The 19,063-nt window shown below is 38.0% G+C and overlaps 1 protein-coding gene across 4 annotated transcripts in view; it reads left to right on the top strand.

The window, feature by feature from the left end:
• rims1a (regulating synaptic membrane exocytosis 1a) overlaps positions 1 to 19,063 on the top strand; it is a gene marked incomplete at both ends in the record, with an annotated part of 94,133 nt that overhangs the window by 14,939 nt on the left and 60,131 nt on the right. For 3 of the 4 annotated variants that reach the window (XM_083897578.1, XM_083897576.1, XM_083897575.1), the window contains 2 exons: positions 11,049 to 11,259; positions 14,224 to 14,235. In XM_083897578.1, the coding sequence (XP_083753704.1) occupies positions 11,049 to 11,259; positions 14,224 to 14,235 (223 nt within the window). The remainder of the gene's footprint in view (positions 1 to 11,048; positions 11,260 to 14,223; positions 14,236 to 19,063) is intronic. The other variant, XM_083897577.1, reaches the window with a different exon arrangement.

Here is a 19,063-nt window from a genome sequence, read left to right as displayed (position 1 = left end):
TGTGATTATGCATATATATATATATATGTGTGTTTGTGTGTGTGTATATACACTCAGGGCTGTTAAGTAAGAAAGAATTGCTGATAATCCTCTACGCACGCGGAAAATGTTTTTCTCATATTTTTTCAAAATTAAGATTAGTATTAAAAACAAATCACTTATAAAACTATATTTATTTAATTATTGATTGATTTTTGTTGATTACAACTGTATTTTCTCACTCACAGTTTAGTTAGCTGCTACTCATAATTACCCGTTATTTTTAGTTTTCATTTTTGTCTGAAATTGTCCAGAAAATGGTGCGTGCCGTTTGCTCTTAGCTTAGCTGGTACGGCTGTTAGCTCTGCTAAGCTACTCGGCTGTTAGCTTTGCTTAGCTGCTAGCTCTGCTCAGTAGTCTTGTATAAAGTACTTGAAAGCGATACTTGATTAAAAGTACAAGTATCTTACCAGAACATTACTTTGGTAGTTAAGTTAAAGTCACCTTTTAGAATATTACTTGAGTAAAAGTCCTTAAAGTACCTGACATTTACTGTACTTGTAATTTTCTGATACTTAAGTATTAGAAGTAAAAGTATTTAAACAAAGTGAGCAATTACAATTTTGAATATGATATTTATTGTGGCTTCTTAACAAGTCCACTTGAATCTGCGGCTAACAGCTGAGCGGCTAACAGCCGGTGCCGCTAAAAACAACTAGCGACAACAAACCAGGCATTACGTCACCAACTCAACTTTTATTTTGTAGTAACGAGTAACAAAGACGGTTAAGGGACATGTATCTGAGTAAAAGTACACATATTATTTCGGAAATGTTGCGGAGTAAAAGTAAGATTTATCAGAAATATAAATAACGAAGCACAGATATAAATTCTACTTAAGTACAGAATTACAACACTGCTGCTTAGCTACTTAGCTACACACGCGTTTGTCGTTCTCTGTAAAGATAAGTAAACATTAACTGAATGTTATTTATCATTTTTGATAAATAAGTGTTGTTAGCGTCACTGCACAGAGCAGCGTCGGTTCTACAACGTACTTAAAGCTACTTGGATTAATGATAAACAAATTCAGAGTGATTTTACGTTAGAATTCACTGACTCTTTGATAAAAGTGACTAATGTTGTTTTAAGTGGATAAAAAGAAGGGATTATTAACCATGAAGCTGTGAAACCAAAACACTGAACATGTTAGCCTAGCTGGTACAGCTGTTAGCTCTGCTTAGCTACTTAGCTGTTAGCTCTGCTTAGCTACTACATAAAAGCTTGTCGTTCTCTGTAAATGTACTTAAAAGCTAACGTGGATTCATTTAAAATGAATTCAGACCAATGACGTTTAAGTTGTAATTTATCAGACTCTGGAAAAGTGGCTAATGTTGCGTTTAGTGAAAAAAAAAAAAATGGGATTACCGACCATGAAGCTGCGAAAAGCTAATATGAACACGTCCAGTGTTAATCAGCAGGGATTAGGACGTAAATCAGATTTGGGGGCGAGTGAACGTTCTGAAAATAAAGTCAGAATTCTGAGGAAAAACTTTTTTAGTTTTTTTTCAAATTCTGACTTTGATCTCAGAATTCCAACTTTCTGACTTTAATGTCAGAATTCTAATTTTCTGACTTTAATCTCAGAATTCAGACTTTTTGACTTAAATCTCAGAATTCAGACTTTTTTTCTCAGAATTAGGACTTTCCTGTCAGAATTCCAACTTTTTGACTTTAATCTCAGAAGTCTGACTTTCTTTAATCTCAGAATTCCAATTTTCTGACTTTAATCTCAGAATTCTAACTTTCTGACTTTAATCTCAAAATTCCAACTTTGTGACTAATCTCAGAATTCTAACTTTCATTAATCTCAGAATTCCAATTTTCTGACTTTAATCTGAGAATTCTAACTTTGATCTCAGAATTCCAATTTTCGGACTTTAATCTCAAAATTCCAACTTTGTGACTTTAATCTCAGAATTCTAACTTTCTTTAATCTCAGAATTCCAATTTTCTGACTTTAATCTCAGAATTCTAACTTTTCCTCACATTTATGACTAATCTCAGAATTCCGATTTTCTGACTTTGATCTCAAAATTAGGACTTTACTCTCAGAATTCTAACTTTCTGACTTTAATCTCAGAATTATGGCTTTTTTCTCACAATTATGACTTTATTCTCAGATTCATGACCTTTTTCTCACAATTATGACTTTAATCTCAGATTCATGACCTTTTTCTCAGAATTATGACTTTAATCTCAAGATTCCAACTTTCTGACTTTAATCTCAGATTCATGACCTTTTTCTCACAATTATGACTTTAATCTCAGTAAATTCCGATTAACTGACTTTCAAATGATTAATCGAGTCGACCATTAACATAAAAAACAGTTTATGGTGAAAATATACAGCCTACAAGTCCATCAGACCTTATCAACGTGACTTTTAATAGTTTATTATTATGTTTTTATGTCTTTATAACGGTGTAAATGTTGGGTTGTCGTTCGCTCGTCGTCTTTAATTAAATAAAGACCATATTTGTGAGTGAGTGAGACACAGTGAAGCAGCTCAGTGTGACGACTTTCTCTGACGGAAGTGAAGGATGGAGGAGGAGGAGAAACCACAGTGTTTGGCACAGAGAAAGGAAAATGACAGAGTGTGTGTGTGTGTGTGTGTGTGTGTGTGTGTGTGTCTGCTGCCATATGCTGAGCAGCCAGGCATCACAACACACACACGTATGTACATTAACGTACAGGTATATAAGCACAGTGGGAGGCTCAATGACGGGATTATCCAGTTTTTACTGTAATTCTGTTGATCTGTGATTAATATTTGCAATTTTCCTTCAGTTTTTTTTTGGCATTTAAATATATGTTTATAAATGGTGAGGTCATTTTTAACCAATCTGGTCATTTTCCTCTGACTTATGGCACAAATAATGCTCCTTTCAGACGCTTAAGCGTGAAAATCCCCGTATTTCAGCCGTCTCTGTCACAAACGGTCATCAAAGTCCCTTTAAATCACCGTTTCTTACCCCGTTCCGATGCTCGGCTCGAACGTTCCGCCGCTGTTTCATTGACAGATTATAGTTATTTGTTGTTCGCAGGCAGACAAACAGGTGTACCTAATAAAGCGGACGGCGTGGTGTGGACCGTGTTTGACACAGATTTTCTCCTCAGACGACAGCTTTAAATTTGACGATCTGACTTGTTTTGCGGCCGATAACGTGACAACAACACACACACACACAAACACACTAACACACACACACACACAGAGTTAGTGCAAACCGGAAAACCATTTCTAATCCTGGGATTCATTTTACCTTCCATTCAATTCCACAAATAGCACAGGGAGGAAACTTTTTAATACTCGTCTATTATAGGAAAGCAAATGAGTTCCAATCAATCTTCTAGATGACCTCTCTACAGTGTGTGTGTGTGTGTGTGTTAGTGCATTAAAGAGCAGAGAGAGAGTGGATAGGGTTATAAATGGGGCGGAAAATTCCCAGAAGATTTCCTGTAAATTTCCAGAAACTTTCCGTGGAAAATTTAGTTTGGGAATTTTAGAAATATTCCAAATTGGAAACTTTCCATGGGAATTATGGGAATTTATGAGAATGAACTGGATTTTTTGGGGGGGGAATTTTACAAATTGGAAAATTTGCACAGGAATTATGGAAATGTATGAAAAGTAACTGGAAGTTTTGGAAATATTCCAAATGGCAAACTTTCCATGGGAATTTATGAAAATTAACTGAAAATTAGGGAAACATTCCAAATTGGAAACTTTCCACTGGAATTATGGAAATTTATCAGAATTAACTGGAAGTTTTGGAACTATTCCAAATTGGAAACTTTCCACATGAATTGAGGGAATTGTGGGAATTTTGAGAATTAACTGGAAATTTGCGAACTATTCCAAATTGGAAACTTTCCACGGGAATTATGGGAATTTATGAGAATTAACTGGAAGTTTTGGAAATTTTCCAAATTGGAAATTTCCACAGGAATTGTGGGAATTTATGAGAATTAACTGGAAGTTTTGGAAATATTCCAAATTGGAAACTTTTTACAGGAATTGTGGGAATTATGAGAATTAACTGGACATTTGGGAAATATTCCAAATTGGAAACTTTCCATGGGAATTTATGAGAATGAACTGGATTTTTTTGGGGGGGAATTTTACAAATTGGAAAATTTGCACAGGAATTATGGAAATGTATGAGAAGTAACTGGAAGTTTTGGAAATATTCCAAATGGCAAACTTTCCATGGGAATTTATGAAAATTAACTGAAAATTAGGGAAACATTCCAAATTGGAAACTTTCCACTGGAATTATGGAAATTTATCAGAATTAACTGGAAGTTTTGGAACTATTCCAAATTGGAAACTTTCCACATGAATTGAGGGAATTGTGGGAATTTTGAGAATTAACTGGAAATTTGCGAACTATTCCAAATTGGAAACTTTCCACGGGAATTATGGGAATTTATGAGAATTAACTGGAAGTTTTGGAAATTTTCCAAATTGGAAATTTCCACAGGAATTGTGGGAATTTATGAGAATTAACTGGAAGTTTTGGAAATATTCCAAATTGGAAACTTTTTACAGGAATTGTGGGAATTATGAGAATTAACTGGACATTTGGGAAATATTCGAAATTGGAAACTTTCCATTGGAATTATGGGATGAATGAAAATTGTTGAGGTCCGCTGATGTCTTTGCACAACACATATTTATGTTCCCAACTTTTATTCCCATTAACTCCCATGGAAAATGTCCCAACGTTCCCGGAATTTTGCAAGCATACTCGTTGAGATATAGAAGATGGGTTTTTAAGTCTGACAGAGTGAAACTTTGACTGTTTGAAGAGCAGCAGTGACGAACCTGGACCAGGAAGTTACTTTAAAAAAGTCGAGTAAATGAGACTGAGGCAGAGACAGTATGTGAGACAGTGAGAGAGAGAGAGAGATTTGTAAACGGCTGCGTCTCTGACTCATTGTTATTTGATTCATGTCTGCCTGCTGTTTGAACATCGATCCAGGAACTGGACGAGTGACTCATGTTTCGGCCGTAGAAGCCTGAGTCACGACAGGAAGTAGTTCTTCTCCATCTGAGGCGGCCCAACCCCGAGGCCGCTGCCGCTGCCTCTGCTTCGTGAAAGCACGGACGAGGCGCCGCCTGCCAACGCTCGGGAAGTCAGCGACTCAGCTGTTTTTTTAAGTCTTTCGCTTTATTTTTAGACACGTCTACGGTAAAGTCGAGCAGGAGTTTTTTTTTGCTTTAAGTTTACTTTCTGGAGCCGTTTTCCCCTGAAACTTCAAGGATCCTAAACCAGGGATGAGCCGGAGAAATCGGATATTCGTCTTTATGAGGGAAGAATATTTGGGTGAATTCCAATTCCTTGCTTAACCCTCAATCTCAAAAATGTACGCTCCCTCTAGTCCAAGTTCTGTCCCGATTCTCAGAAAAATTAAGTTGAGGGTCGAGTTTAAGGGCTGTATCGCCCTCAATATTGAGATTTTCCGAGACCACCCTTGGGAGCAAGGGCTACCCAGAATGCATTGCGTGTTTTCACATAACAAAGATGGCGCCGAAAGCAGCGAAAACGAGTGCGATACAAACGAAGTATTTTCTTTGTTAACAGAGATATAAAAATGATGAAAACCATTGTATTATCTTAGTTTAGGCCCATATTATGGATTACTGACGTCATTGTTGCGTAACATTTATTTTTTATTTTACGATCTTTTGTCAATAGTCGGCCGGTTGCGGACAAGCGATGGTTTGCTATGGTTTACTTTAGTAAACGTATCATCTTATAACTAACTGACAACCTAAAAACTTGACTGACAAACGGAATCGTAATAAATAATCATGACGTAAATGTGTTCTTCTTCTTCTTCTTCTTTTTTGGAGTTGACAGACTGGACGCAGCTTTCGCGTTATTCTGCCCCCTACAGTCTGAAGACGTATCTGCATTTAAGGGGTGTCCCATTTCTAAGTAAAAATCTCTTCTCTCTTCTGATGAGAAAATCCCTTTTGTTTGTTGACAGACTTCAGAAAATTGTCAAATCTTCAGAATTCTGATATAATTTTCTGCAAAATGTCAGTTTCGAGGCAAAAATGAACCGTAACATCTGTCAAAATTGATGCAATTAATGAATGAATTTTCACTGGGACAAAAAGTGACATAAAAGTTATGTCACCACCTTTTTTTTTTTCTTGCTATAATTATGTGAATATGCAAATGTAAACGCACCAGAAGAAACGCAAAAGACGCTTCCAGTTTTCTCACTGTCAATCAGTCAAAAACGGCGAGCCGTCAAATTCTTCAAAAGCAACGTAAGACGATAACGTACGTCGGGTATCGGAGCAGACGATTGTGACAGGACGACAGCGTGAGACGATCAGAGGATAAAGAATATCCACAGAGACGTGGAGCTCATTAAGGGAATGTTGGACAGGGAAAAACATACATATTCAAACTGTAGAGACAACTGTGTGTGTGTGTGTGTGTGTGTGGATGAATTCATGCATATTTTAAATGTCATTTTCACACTTTTATTTATATTTCTCAGCCAAGGTTTTTTTTTTTTTTTGCACGAAGATAGAAGATTATTCCAGGAGCCTCACGTGACTTTAACACAGAATAATTTGACTGAAAATAGTCCAATTAGAAAGTTATCTCAACTTTTTCAGATAAGAAAATTAAAAATATTTGTAATCTGTAAACTTTTAGAAGTCGAGGACCGAGCATCTAATCAAATTGAAAAGCCAAAATAAAAATAAACAAACTCGCGAAATCCGCTGTAAACGCAGCATTACTACAACAAAAGATACACAATATGCTAAATACGTTATCTCTACACTGCTGTGGACTTGTATAAATAATATATAAACTAAACATTATCATTAAATACATCATGTTCATCAAAGTTTTCAAATGTTATGTTCAATTTCATTTAAATTTCCCACTTTTGGATCAAAACCTGTGTCCAAACTTTTGAACTAGCATAAATGCTAGTAGCTACATATAGCGGCACGTGTCACATCTGTGACAACAAAATATCAACTTACATAAGTAGTAATTACATTAAAAGGGAATTAATGACAAAAATTGCCAACTCTTTAAGGCTTTAGATGTTTGTGAAGTAACGTTAGTGCAGCAGCTAACAGCTCTTAAGCTAGCAGCTAGCTGCTAGAAGCTAATAATCAACTAAACTAAGTCAGTAATTTGAAAATATTGATAATTTCCCATGTAAAATGATGCAAAATAAGTTTTTTAGGGGATTAGAACAAGATTTTCTGATTTTTCAGCTTCTTAAATATTAATATTTTACATTATTTTCTTTGCCGACCAAGCAATTACTTAGTCACTGCTGTGATTTTGTCCCGTCCTCTGTTCATTATACTTAAGCACAGAAAAGACGTCAGATTGAATCAAATACGTTGTGTATATTGTCAAAGGTTTTTCAAATGTTATGTTCAATTTCATTTTAATTTCCCACTTTTGGATCAAAACCTGTGTCTAAACTTTTGAACTAGCATAAATGCTAGTAGCTACATATAGCGGCACGTGTCACATCTGTGAGAACAAAATATCAACTTACATAAGTAGTGATTACATTAAAAGGGAATTAATGACAAAAATGGCCAACTCTTTAAGGCTTTAGATGTTTGTGAAGTAAAGTTAGTGCAGCAGCTAACAGCTCTTAAGCTAGCAGCTAGCTGCTAGAAGCTAATAATCAACTAAACCAAGTCACCAATTTGAAAATATTGATGATTTGCCATTTAAAATTACACAAAATAAGTTTTTTAGGGGATTAAAACAAGATTTTCTGATTTTTCAGCCTCTTGAATATGAATAGTTTACATTTTCTTCTTTTCTTTGCTGACCGAGCAATTACTTAGTCACAGCCGTGATTTCGTCCCGTCCTCAGTTCATTATACTTAAGCACAGAATAGACGTCAGATTGAAGAGTTTTTAGTGATAATCAACAAACTCTGTGAACCACAAAGAAAAATGACAGTGAGGATGAAGAGGATTCACTGTGAGGTCGTTTACATGAAGCCAACATTTAGGATTTATTCATAAAATCTAATACACGGAGAAGCCGTTTTGGATTAAAGCCACGGAACATCAGCCATAATGTTATATATATATATATTTATATATATATATATATATATATATATATAAGGTCTGTACTGTATGTTGAGTGCGATCATGGTAAACAGAGTCAAGTGTGAGGGCAAAACACACAGCGAGAGCCGAGGATCAGGAAGTAAATCCTGCAGAGCTGCAGCAGCAGGTGACCTCTCCGTGACCTTTGGCTGCTGCTCGGAGGAAGTGTGTGTGCGTGCGTGTGTGTGTGTGTGTGTGTGTGTGTGCGTGTGCGTGCGTTTCCAGAGGCAGGGTTTAGTTTCAGCCTCTGGATCCTGGGATTTTTTCGTTCTTTTGGTTTTTAAGATGTATTTTGGACGAACGGTTTGTCCCGTTGTTCCTGGAGGAGGAGGAAGAGGAGGAGGAGGAGGAAGAGGAGGAAGAGGAGGTGGAGTTTATGTTATTGATCGTATCAAATGACCGGATCTGGGATTTCCTTTTTTTTTTTTTTTCTCTGGGATTTGTAGTTTTTTAATATCTGAGCAGAGCAGATGTGGGAGGAGGCTTCATCGCTGTGAGTACGACGTCCCACAGAGTTCTGGTTCTGTTCAACACTCTGTGTTGCAATTTTTGCACCAAAGGTGTTTTAAAAACAAAATGTTCATAAATATTAATTGGTGATAATTTTTATGACAGCGTGGAAACAACAGCTGTGGATTCAATATGAAGTATTTTACACATGGAAACACCTTTTTCAATAGTTAATTGCTATTAATCACAGTCTTATTAAGATTGTGCTAATTCACAGCATTTTATTGTTTCATTTATTCTATTTGACTATTTTTATACTTATTGTTTCACAGATTTTTAAGTCCATATTTAACATAGAATCCAACTGGGATTGCAACAATTACTGATTTATTGATGTTATTATTCAATTAATTTCCAGTTATTCGGATATTCAATTAATCCATTTTTTATTTTTTATTTTTAAATCTGTGTTTTTCTTTCTAATTCAAACAAACTATCAGATTTTTCAAAGAATAATTAAATTTGAATATGTTCTGTTTTTTTGCTCAATATAACAAATACATCATTACAATTTTATCTTTTCTAATACGTTCAAGGTCAATGATCAACATTTTATATATTTTTTTTTACATTCTCTGGACCAAATAACTAATCAATTACTCCAGAAATGAATCAACACATTAATCTATTAGGATAATAATCGTGGAAAATGAATGCAAAGCAAATTACTTTTAAATCTAAAAGTCTTAAAATTGACTTTTCATTTATTTCAAGTCTAAAGAAGTGAAATACTCTGAAATCAGATCAGATCTAAATCTGGTTCAGATTCACATTAAGACCACGATCACAGTGGAAAGGGAACTTGACTTGTAATCCTTTGTAATCCTTGGCGAGTTGACGCTTCAAATCCCAGGTGAAGGGATGGACTGAGGTTGGGGGGGGGGGGGGGTAACTGCACCTCTGAGCAAGTTACCCAGTCCTCAGTTATTCCCCAGGGATTGGGTTAATTGGACACTCTAAATTAACGGCAGCCTCCAGGGGCCACATCCAGTGAAGGTTTGGGATTAGCGAATCCGCTGTGTCGACCCCTAGAGAGGGAGGAGCTGAAAGGTTGTATACAAAAACAAGGGTGTCTTTTCCAGATCGTCATCCTCTGGGACCAGTTTTCCAAAGATAGCATTTCAGTGCTCCCAAAACAAAATGCCAATACGATGAAAAAACGCGATTGGATTCTCTTGAACTCTGGTTTTCAGCATAATCCCAAACACAAGAGGACGCAGCTCACTTCTTAAAGTTGGTTTTATTCCAGTTGGACCACGTGTCTGTGTCCACGCTGCACACGTTTGTCTCTACAGCGAGTCTAACGTGGTCATTCCTTCCTGTTGGCTTTTGAAAACATGGTTGTCCGAATCTGACAGTTGCTGAAGTTTATCTTAAATTTTTAGCTTCACCTAAAATTGGCTGCCACTTAGCAAAAACAAGCTGCTACGGGGTCGTACCTATGTTCCCGGGGTCCGATGTTCCCGGGGTCCGATGTTCCCGGGGTCCCATGTTCCCCGGGTCCCATGTTCCCCGGGTCCCATGTTCCCCGGGTCCCATGTTCCCCGGGTCCTATGTTCATGGGGTCCTATCTTCCCCGGGTCCTATCTTCCCCGGGTCCTATCTTCCCCGGGTCCTATGTTCCCCGATCGGGGAGCATCGGACTTTAAAAAAAAAAAAAAAAGGGTCCTATGTTCCCCACTTTGTGGAAGTCTGGGTGTGGAGCTCCAGGGTAAAGGGTTAGGGTTAGGGTAAGGGGTAGGGTCCTATGTTCCCCGGGTCCTTTTGGGTGAACATAGAACCCTTTTTTAGAGAAAGGGTCCCATGTTCCCCGGTCACATACAAAGCGGGGAACATAGGACCCGGGGGAACATAGGACCCGGGGGAACATAGGACCCGGGGGAACATAAGACCCGGGGGAACATAGATACGGTCCCGCTGCTAGCTAAACAAGCTGCTACTTCTACGACTGCTAATTTTACCGTTAATTTAATATCTGTCTGGTTGTACACTTGGTACTGTTCAAATGTAATCCGTGGACATGTGACGCTATTTATGTTCGCAACATACAGCATAGAGTGTCGTTATCAACTAGTATTGCTAACTTTAGCGAACATTAGCGAGCAAAGTTTGCGACGCCGAGTTTGAGTTTGTCGTCGACTCTGAGGTGAAAAAAATATTGGAATTCTTCTTTTTTCCTTCAGTATCTCTAGTATTTTATCCAAAATATGAAGTATTTAGGTGGATATATGTACACGCACAGTGTTTGTAGAGTCATTGCCATGCTTTCAGATTGGACCACGTGTCCGTGTCCACGCTGCACACACACGTTTGTCTCTACAGCGAGTCTAACGTGGTCTGTCCTTCCTGTTGACTTTTGTTTTCCAGAGGCATCCAGCAGCAGTTGTCCAGCTACAGGGAGACGGTGATCCGTCAGGCCTCGGCGGCGGCGGGTTCCACCGTTCACCGGGACGACGCGCCGACCTGCGGCATCTGCCGCAAGACCAAGTTCGCGGACGGCTGCGGGAACCTGTGCTCGTACTGCCAGACCAAGTTCTGCGCTCGATGTGGAGGACGAGTGTCTCTACGATCAAACACGGTAAGACCATAATCCTCTGACTCAGGATTATGTATTTTATACTGAAGTCGCAATACAAGAAGAAATCAAACGATTCAGGATGAGGATTTAAAAAAGATTAGTTGATTTGTTTGTTTATTGATGCTTTTTTGGTAAGTTAGGTGAGGTTGGTCCTAGCCTCCCTCTGAAGCTGGATCAGTGGTTTAGCCCACTGTCCAGGCAAAAGTAATGGACCACTGATCAATCATGTTTGATTGGTAGGCAGGTAGATAAGTATGTATGTACTGTATGTATGTATGTAGGTAGGTAGATAGATACGTGGGTTTGTAGGTAGGTAAATAGGTTGGTGGTTAGATAAGTAGGTATTCTGGTAGATGGGTAAGTAGGTAGGGTTGTAGGTAGGTAGATACATAGCTAGGTTGGTGAGTAGGTAGATCAGTAGGTTTGTAGGTAAATAGGTTGGTAGTTAGATAAGTATTTAGGTAGGTTGGTGGGTAGATAGGTAGGTATTCTGGTAGATAGGTAAGTTTGTAGGTAGGTAGATTGGTCGATACATAAGTAGGTTGGTGGGTAGGTAGATAGATAAGTAGGTTTGTAGGTAGTTAAGTAGGTTGGTGGGTTGTTAGTTAGATAAGTATTTAGGTAGGTTGGTGGGTAGATCAGTAGGTTTGTAGGTAGGTAAATGGGTTGGTAGTAAGATAAGTATTTAGGTTGGTTGGTGGGTAGATTAGTGTGTATTCTGGTAGATGGGTAAGTTTGTAGGTAGGTAGATTGGTCGATACATAAGTAGGTTGGTGGGTAGGTAGATAACTATGTAGGTAGGTAGGTAAATAGATAAGTATTGGTTGGTTGGTTGGTAGGTAGTTAGAAAAGTAGGTTTGTAGGTAGTTAAGTAGGTTGGTGGGTAGATAAGTAGGTATTCTGGTAGATGGGTAAGTAGGTAGGTAGGTAGTTTGGTCGATACATATGTAGGTTGGTGGGTGGGTAAGTAGATAAATATTGGTTGGTTGGTAGTTAGATAAGTAGCTATGTAGGTAGTTAAATAGGTTGGTGGGTAGATAAGTATGTATTCTGGTAGATAGGTAAGTTTGTAGGTAGATTGGTCGATACATAAGTAGGTTGGTGGGTAGGTAGTTGTAGTATGTAGGTAGGTAGGTAAATAGATAAGTATTGGTTGGTTGGTTGATAGATAGTTAGCTAAGTAGCTATATTGGTAGTTAAGTAGGTTGGTTGCTAGGTAGGTAAATAGAATAGTTTTTAGTTTGTTTTGTATGTTGCAAATAGTCACAGTTACTGATCAACTTTTGTCGTTATCAAGCGAATAGTCGTAGAATCGAATTATCATGCCCATTCCGAGACGAATGGATCGATAGATAGATGAACTTTATTGTTCAGAATATAATGTGTGTATATTAAATACACAACAGCAGTAGTATAATACTACTACTGCACATACGGTTGTTCACTTCTCTGAACTCAGGTGTTGGAACACAGGTGCAGGAGATGAGCCATCGCACACATATATATAGATATATATAGTACTGTATATTCTCTGGATTTATGATATGGACAGTATATTAGATATGTGCGTGTTATCGTGTGGTCGTGTGTCCACCCATGTGTGTGTGTGAGACCAAGGCAGGAGCTAGGAAAGGTTAATTGGGCATTAGACTGAGCTGTCAACAGAGGGGGGGGGGGTCTCCATATCTGTCTGGGTCTCCCAGGGGTCCGGAGGTGCCCTATACACACTCAGCAGGGTGTGTGTGTGTATGTGTGTGTGTGTGTGTGTGTGTAGCACACAAGTCTCCCACTGAAATAGGTGACATCCTTTTTTCCACCCGTTCCCCAAACACCTACATCTCACACACACACACACATACAGACACACACACACCCTAATTAGTCACTGGGTGACACTGGAAGAGTTCATCTGGGGGGTCCTGTGTGTGTGTGTGTGTGTGTGAGTGTGGGAGGCACCTGCTGTCAGCAGGAGAAGGTCTTTGAAAGGTGGAAGTCTGTGGTGGCTACATCCATATTACTCCATTAGTCCAGATTTCCCTGCTGTCCACACGCCCCCCGGTGTTTTTGAGCCCCAAATATAAAAAAAATATATAAAAATGTATAATTTTGAAAACAATTTTCTAATTCTATTTTCATTTGAAAAGTCGAGATTTTCGTCTGGAGAGCTTGGGAAATGACGACATACTGTGGTGTCAAGCATTCACTTCCATGTTTGTTGTAATTAGGCAATTATGAGGTTTAAACTTTATTTGTAACTTACTCCTAGTTTCAGAAATCCTTGCTCTGAAAAGGAAGAGTAGAATTTTCTCGTCGAGTTGTGTTCTTAAACCTATGTAGCCTTCAATTAGCATCAAAACATGTAGCTACTGAAGTTTATATTCACCTAAATTTGACACACTGCACCTTTAACTTTAAACATAGTAGTAATTCAGCATTCCAGTTGTAGTCAGAAGTCGATATTTCAACTGGAAAAAGTTGGATCAACCTCAAAAATATCAACTTTGTATTCCAAAATGGCTGCCACGTAGCAAAAACAAGCTGCTACTAGCTGCTAGCTAAACACTATGCTACTACTAGTGCTACTTTTAGTGTTCATTTAATTTCTGTCTGGTTGTACACTTAGTACTGTTCAGATTTAATCCGCGGACATGTTACGCTATTTATGTTAGCAACATACAACATAGTGTTGTTATCAACTGTTATTGCTAAAATTAGCTAGCATTAGCGAACAAAGTTAGCTTGCGACGCCGAGTTTGAGTTTGTCGTGAAAAAGATATTGTAATTCCCCTTTTTTCCTTCAGTATCTGTAGTATTTTATCCTAAATATAAAGTACACAGATATGGATACATGTACACGTACGGCGTTCGTAGGGCCGTAGGTTTCATTGTCACGCTTTCAGATTTCATCTTTGCTCAAACTGTCTTTGTCTTTCTTTTCATTTTTCATGGCTGACTGGGCTGCAGCAGGACAAAGTGGTGAGTGCTGTGCTTTAATTTTGTCCTTTTGTTTTCTACTACAAAGCTACTGTACACACAGTATATATATATATATATATGTATATATATATATATATGTATATATATTTATATGTGCTGTATGTGTGAAGTACCTCATACCTGAACCATGCATGTATCTGTCTTTATGTCGTCGCTGTGCTGGTTGATGATGATGATAATGGTTGAAAATGTTTATGACCTTGATCATTTAATGGCAAACAGAACAACATCATCTCACACATTCATGTTGTTGTGCTTTCTGATTCATACGGAGTGGATTTTTTAGCAACTCGCAATATTTATTTTGCTGTTAAACACCTTTTTTTATTGGCTGGAAAGTGACGTTTGTTTCCTGCACCAAATCCCATAGAGAAAATCCACGATTTTTCATCACAGTACGCAGGAGTTTGTCAATCCACTGCGTTCTCTGTCCGTAAATTCAAATGTGTTATTTTGAGAATTCGGTGTTTGAAACTTTTGTTTTGATTTACATCACTGACACAAACTTGATGAAATGAGGCAGCAGTCGACCACAAACCCCTCGTTTCCCTGTACGCTATTTTAGCGAACAGGCTCCGAGTGTCGGGGGGCCCCTAGCGGGTTGCCTGCCTTGCCTGTTCACAAGCAGCGCCTCTGTGGATGTGCGTTAACGCTGACGCTGTTAACCGCCGCTATCACGTTAGCGCACCAGGCAGTAAGGCCATGCACTTGGCTGCCGTCGCGGTACCCCCCACCTTCCCCGCGGTGCCGCTGCCAAACTGGCACTTTTAACGGCTCTTGGCCGGACTCGAACCGCCGCGACCGTCCAAGAGTGCTCTGGCGTTCTCTACGTCGCCGTCCATCTCACTCTCGTGCTTCTGCTACAACAATCGCTGGCTCTAAAGCATTGGTTCTTAAAGTGCGGCCCGCGGGCCAATGTTGGCCCGCAGAAACATTTCTGGTGGCCCCAGGAGCGACTAAGCTTGTTAAATGTTTATTGGACATTACTGGATACAGACCAATAACTGTATTTACTATGTCATCAAATTTTGGATGACATAGTGACAAAGTATAGTATGACGTTTTTGTCAAATTTGTCAAATTTTTTGAAAAAAAATGTCAAATTTGGGACGGCATATGTCATTTTTGTCAAATTTTGTCTGAAATTTTTTTTCAAATTTGGGACAGCATATATGTCATTTTTGTCAAATTTTGGACCACATTTTTTTTTGAAAAAAATTGACGAATTTGGGATGGCATATATGTATTTTTTGTCAAATATTGGACCAAATTTTTTTTTGAAAAAATTGTCAAATTTGGGACGGCATATGTCATTTTTGTCAAATTTGGGACCGAAATTTTGTCTGAATTTTTTTTTCAAAAATTTGGGACGGCATATGTCTTTTTTGTCAAATTTTGGACCACATTTTTTTTTTAAAAAAATTGTCAAATTTGGGACGGCATACATGTAATTTTTGTCAAATTTGAGACCGAATTTTTTTTTGAAAAAAATTGTCAAATTTGGGACGGCATACATGTAATTTTTGTCAAATTTGAGACCGAATTTTTTTTTGAAAAAATTGTCAAATTTGGGACGGCATGTCATTTTTGTCAAATTTTGGACCGAAATTTTGTCTGAAAAAAATTGTCAAATTTGGGACAGCATATATGTCATTTTTGTCAAATTTTGGACCAAATTTTTTTTTTAAAAATTTGTCAAATTTGGGACGGCATAGTATTGTACAACATTTTTGTCAAATTTTGGAACAAAAACTTTTCCCCCAAAATTTTAATTTTTTTTACGACATAGTATAGTATGATGTTTTTGTCAAATTTTGGACCAAACATTTTTTTTCCAAAAAATTGTCACATTTTGGACAACGTAGTATAGTATGTCCGTTTTGTCAAATTTTGGACGCCATAATTATTGCAAATGGGATTTCTTTCAGTTTTTTTTCTTTTTTTTTTTTCCTTTGGCGGAACTTGTTTTTTTTGGCAGAACGGAGCGAGCGAGGCCGTCTGTACTGTACCAGTGACTGTAAAGCTGGACGGCTCAGCGGGTTTGAGTTACTGTTTGACACGGATTCATTTAATTACTCAGGGATTGATTCATCTCGTTTGGCGAGCGTCGCTGCAAAAGTGCTAAGTTACTCTTCCTCTGCCTTTGCCACTTAAGATAAACACTCAGCGTTAAAGTGAATGTGTTGCATTGGCAGAGGTTTGTTTCTGGACTTAAATATCAGCGTGCTCCATGTTCCTGGATCACTTTTACTGCTTTTGATTAAGGTTTTTTTTTTTTTTTGTTCTGGACTTCCTGTCCTCTTAAAGGTCACTTCCTGTGGCTTACAATTTAAAGGGTATTACCAAAAGTAGGCGTTCTACAGTGATGAAACTATCTACGACGTTTCATACTACGAAGCTGTTAATAACACATTTGTGCTGAGTCATCACACGCTATTTCAACACGACTCAGCTGATTATATTGTTTAGTGATTTTTGGATTCTACATTCTCATATTTCCAATATCCGATCGAGTGATTTTGATCGATTTCGGACTGATGCCGTATCGGTATCGTATCGTAGGAACTGTACAGAACGCAGCAGATTATGGTTAACATTTAGCGCCTGGTTAACATAACATTTACTTTGCCGTTTTAATTTAGACGGTGATCTTAAGGGAATTTAATCCGTGCCTAAAATTAAAAAAAGGTGTGAAATTGGAAAACGATCGCAGACACGTGTCGGAACATGAAAACAGATCTGGTAAAACGCCAAAACAGAAGAAAACTTGGGGGAATTTGTGGGTACGCATTTAACTTTAACAACTAAATGATGACATTCTCTCTTTTTTTTTACCATTTAATTTGTAACTTGAATACTTAAAAGGTGCATTATGTAATAAATCATAAAATCCTCTTAATACGTCACAGAGACTCAGGAATAATGTTCATATAACAAAATTAACTCACCAACAACAACAGTACAGACAAAATATTTTGCAGACTGCAAATCATTATGTTTTGGCGCCACCTACCGCCGTCTACCAATCATTGCAGTCAGTAGAGTCTCAGCTGCCGAGCAACCACGGGTTGCCAGTTACGTCAGAAAAACAAAACCTAAAAGACCTCGGTATTTTGAATTTGAACGTAGTAACCATTTTTGGCCACAATCTTACATGTGGCGCCTTTAAAAAATAAATAAAAATGTTTTGTGATAACAGACGTTCCCGTCCGACTACAATCATATCTGAGCTGTTGTGACTTTCAGAAGTATTTATTCTTCACCAAAAGGTACATTTGCATGTGTAAAATCACTTTTAGCCTTTTATACAGTACGTACATTAGGCGAGGGTCTTGGTTTTCGGAGGCGGCCATCTTGTGTCACCACTTTTCACACGTTGAATGAAGAAAAACCAACAAAGACAAAGGAAGAGTTACAAAAACGGCATGATTTTGGTATAAAAAGGCCACCGTAGTTGTCCGTTTGTTGCACTACGCTGACCTACCACTAGATGTCACTAATTCTTACACTGGACCTTCAAAATAATGGTCTTAACCATGCAACATACTGTGCCGTGAGTATTTGTCACAGAATGAGGCTTTTATTTTTCAAAAAGTCTTGATTCCACCTCTCATGGGAGACAAGAGAAGACTGTTGTGTGCTTGTGTTTTCTCCAACAACAACAACAACAACAACAACAACAACTACATCCACACTGCTCTGTTTTCATCCCAGAAATGCTTTGGAAAGTCTCGCCATCAAAATTCTACCTTTGTTATTCCCAAAATAGTGAGGTTTAAAAGACGATGACGCACGAGTCGAGCATCAGCTGTGAGTGAAAAGTGCTGTTAACACTTACCTTCACCTCGTCATCGTCGGTCTAATTAAAGCATTAAACACCTGTTCTTTCTGAAAACTGCTGCTGATTCAGGATCAGGTTCATGAACACAGACTCTGGTACAACGTGAACCAGGTCCTGAACACAAACTGACAGCACTGGGTTTTTAAACAGTGAGGCTTTGATCAGTAACTTGCTTCAGGTGTGGAGCCTGGCAGGAGTTGGAGACCACGCCCACATAGTGAATCTGCCCAATCACAGCGGAGGAAAATAAAAAAAGAAGAAGAAGAGGAGAGAGGGCGGGACAGCCAGGATCGTGACACAGTTCACCTGTAATGTGTTTTAATTTTGACTTTCTTACACATTAGACGAAAGTAAACTCTAGGAAAAAAATAAAAAATATTTATAATATATTATAAATAGCGTTTGAAAATAACAATATTTAAAAACCACAATAAATGAAAATGGCGTTCCATTTGAAAACAGCGTTTGAAAACAACAATGTTTGAAAACAACAATGTTTGAAAACAACAATGTTTGAAAACAACAATGTTTGAAAACAACAATGTTTGAAAACAACAATGTTTGAAAACAGCGTTCCATTTGAAAACAGTGTTTCATTTGAAAACAGTGTTCCATTTGAAAACAGTGTTTCATTTGAAAACAGCGTTCCATTTGAAAACAGTGTTTCATTTGAAAACAGTGTTCCATTTGACAACAGCACTCCGTTTCAAAACAGCGTTCCACTTGAAAACAGTGTACCATTAGAAAACAGCGTTCCTTTTGAAAACGAAACTGTTTGAAAACAGTGTTCCATTTGAAAACAGCGTTTCTTTTGAAAACAGCGTTCCGGATGACAACAGCGTTCCTTTGAAAACAACACTTTGAAAACAGCGCTCCGTTTGAAAACAGCACTCCGTTTCAAAACAGCGTTCCACTTGAAAACAGTGTACCATTAGAAAACAGCGTTCCTTTTGAAAACGAAACTGT

The sequence above is a fragment of the Microchirus variegatus genome, assembly GCF_963457635.1.
Source record: "Microchirus variegatus genome assembly, chromosome: 11".
Taxonomy (NCBI): domain Eukaryota; kingdom Metazoa; phylum Chordata; class Actinopteri; order Pleuronectiformes; family Soleidae; genus Microchirus; species Microchirus variegatus.
The sequence above is the reverse complement of the archived record's forward strand: the minus strand, read 5'-3'. Positions and strand labels throughout refer to the sequence as shown.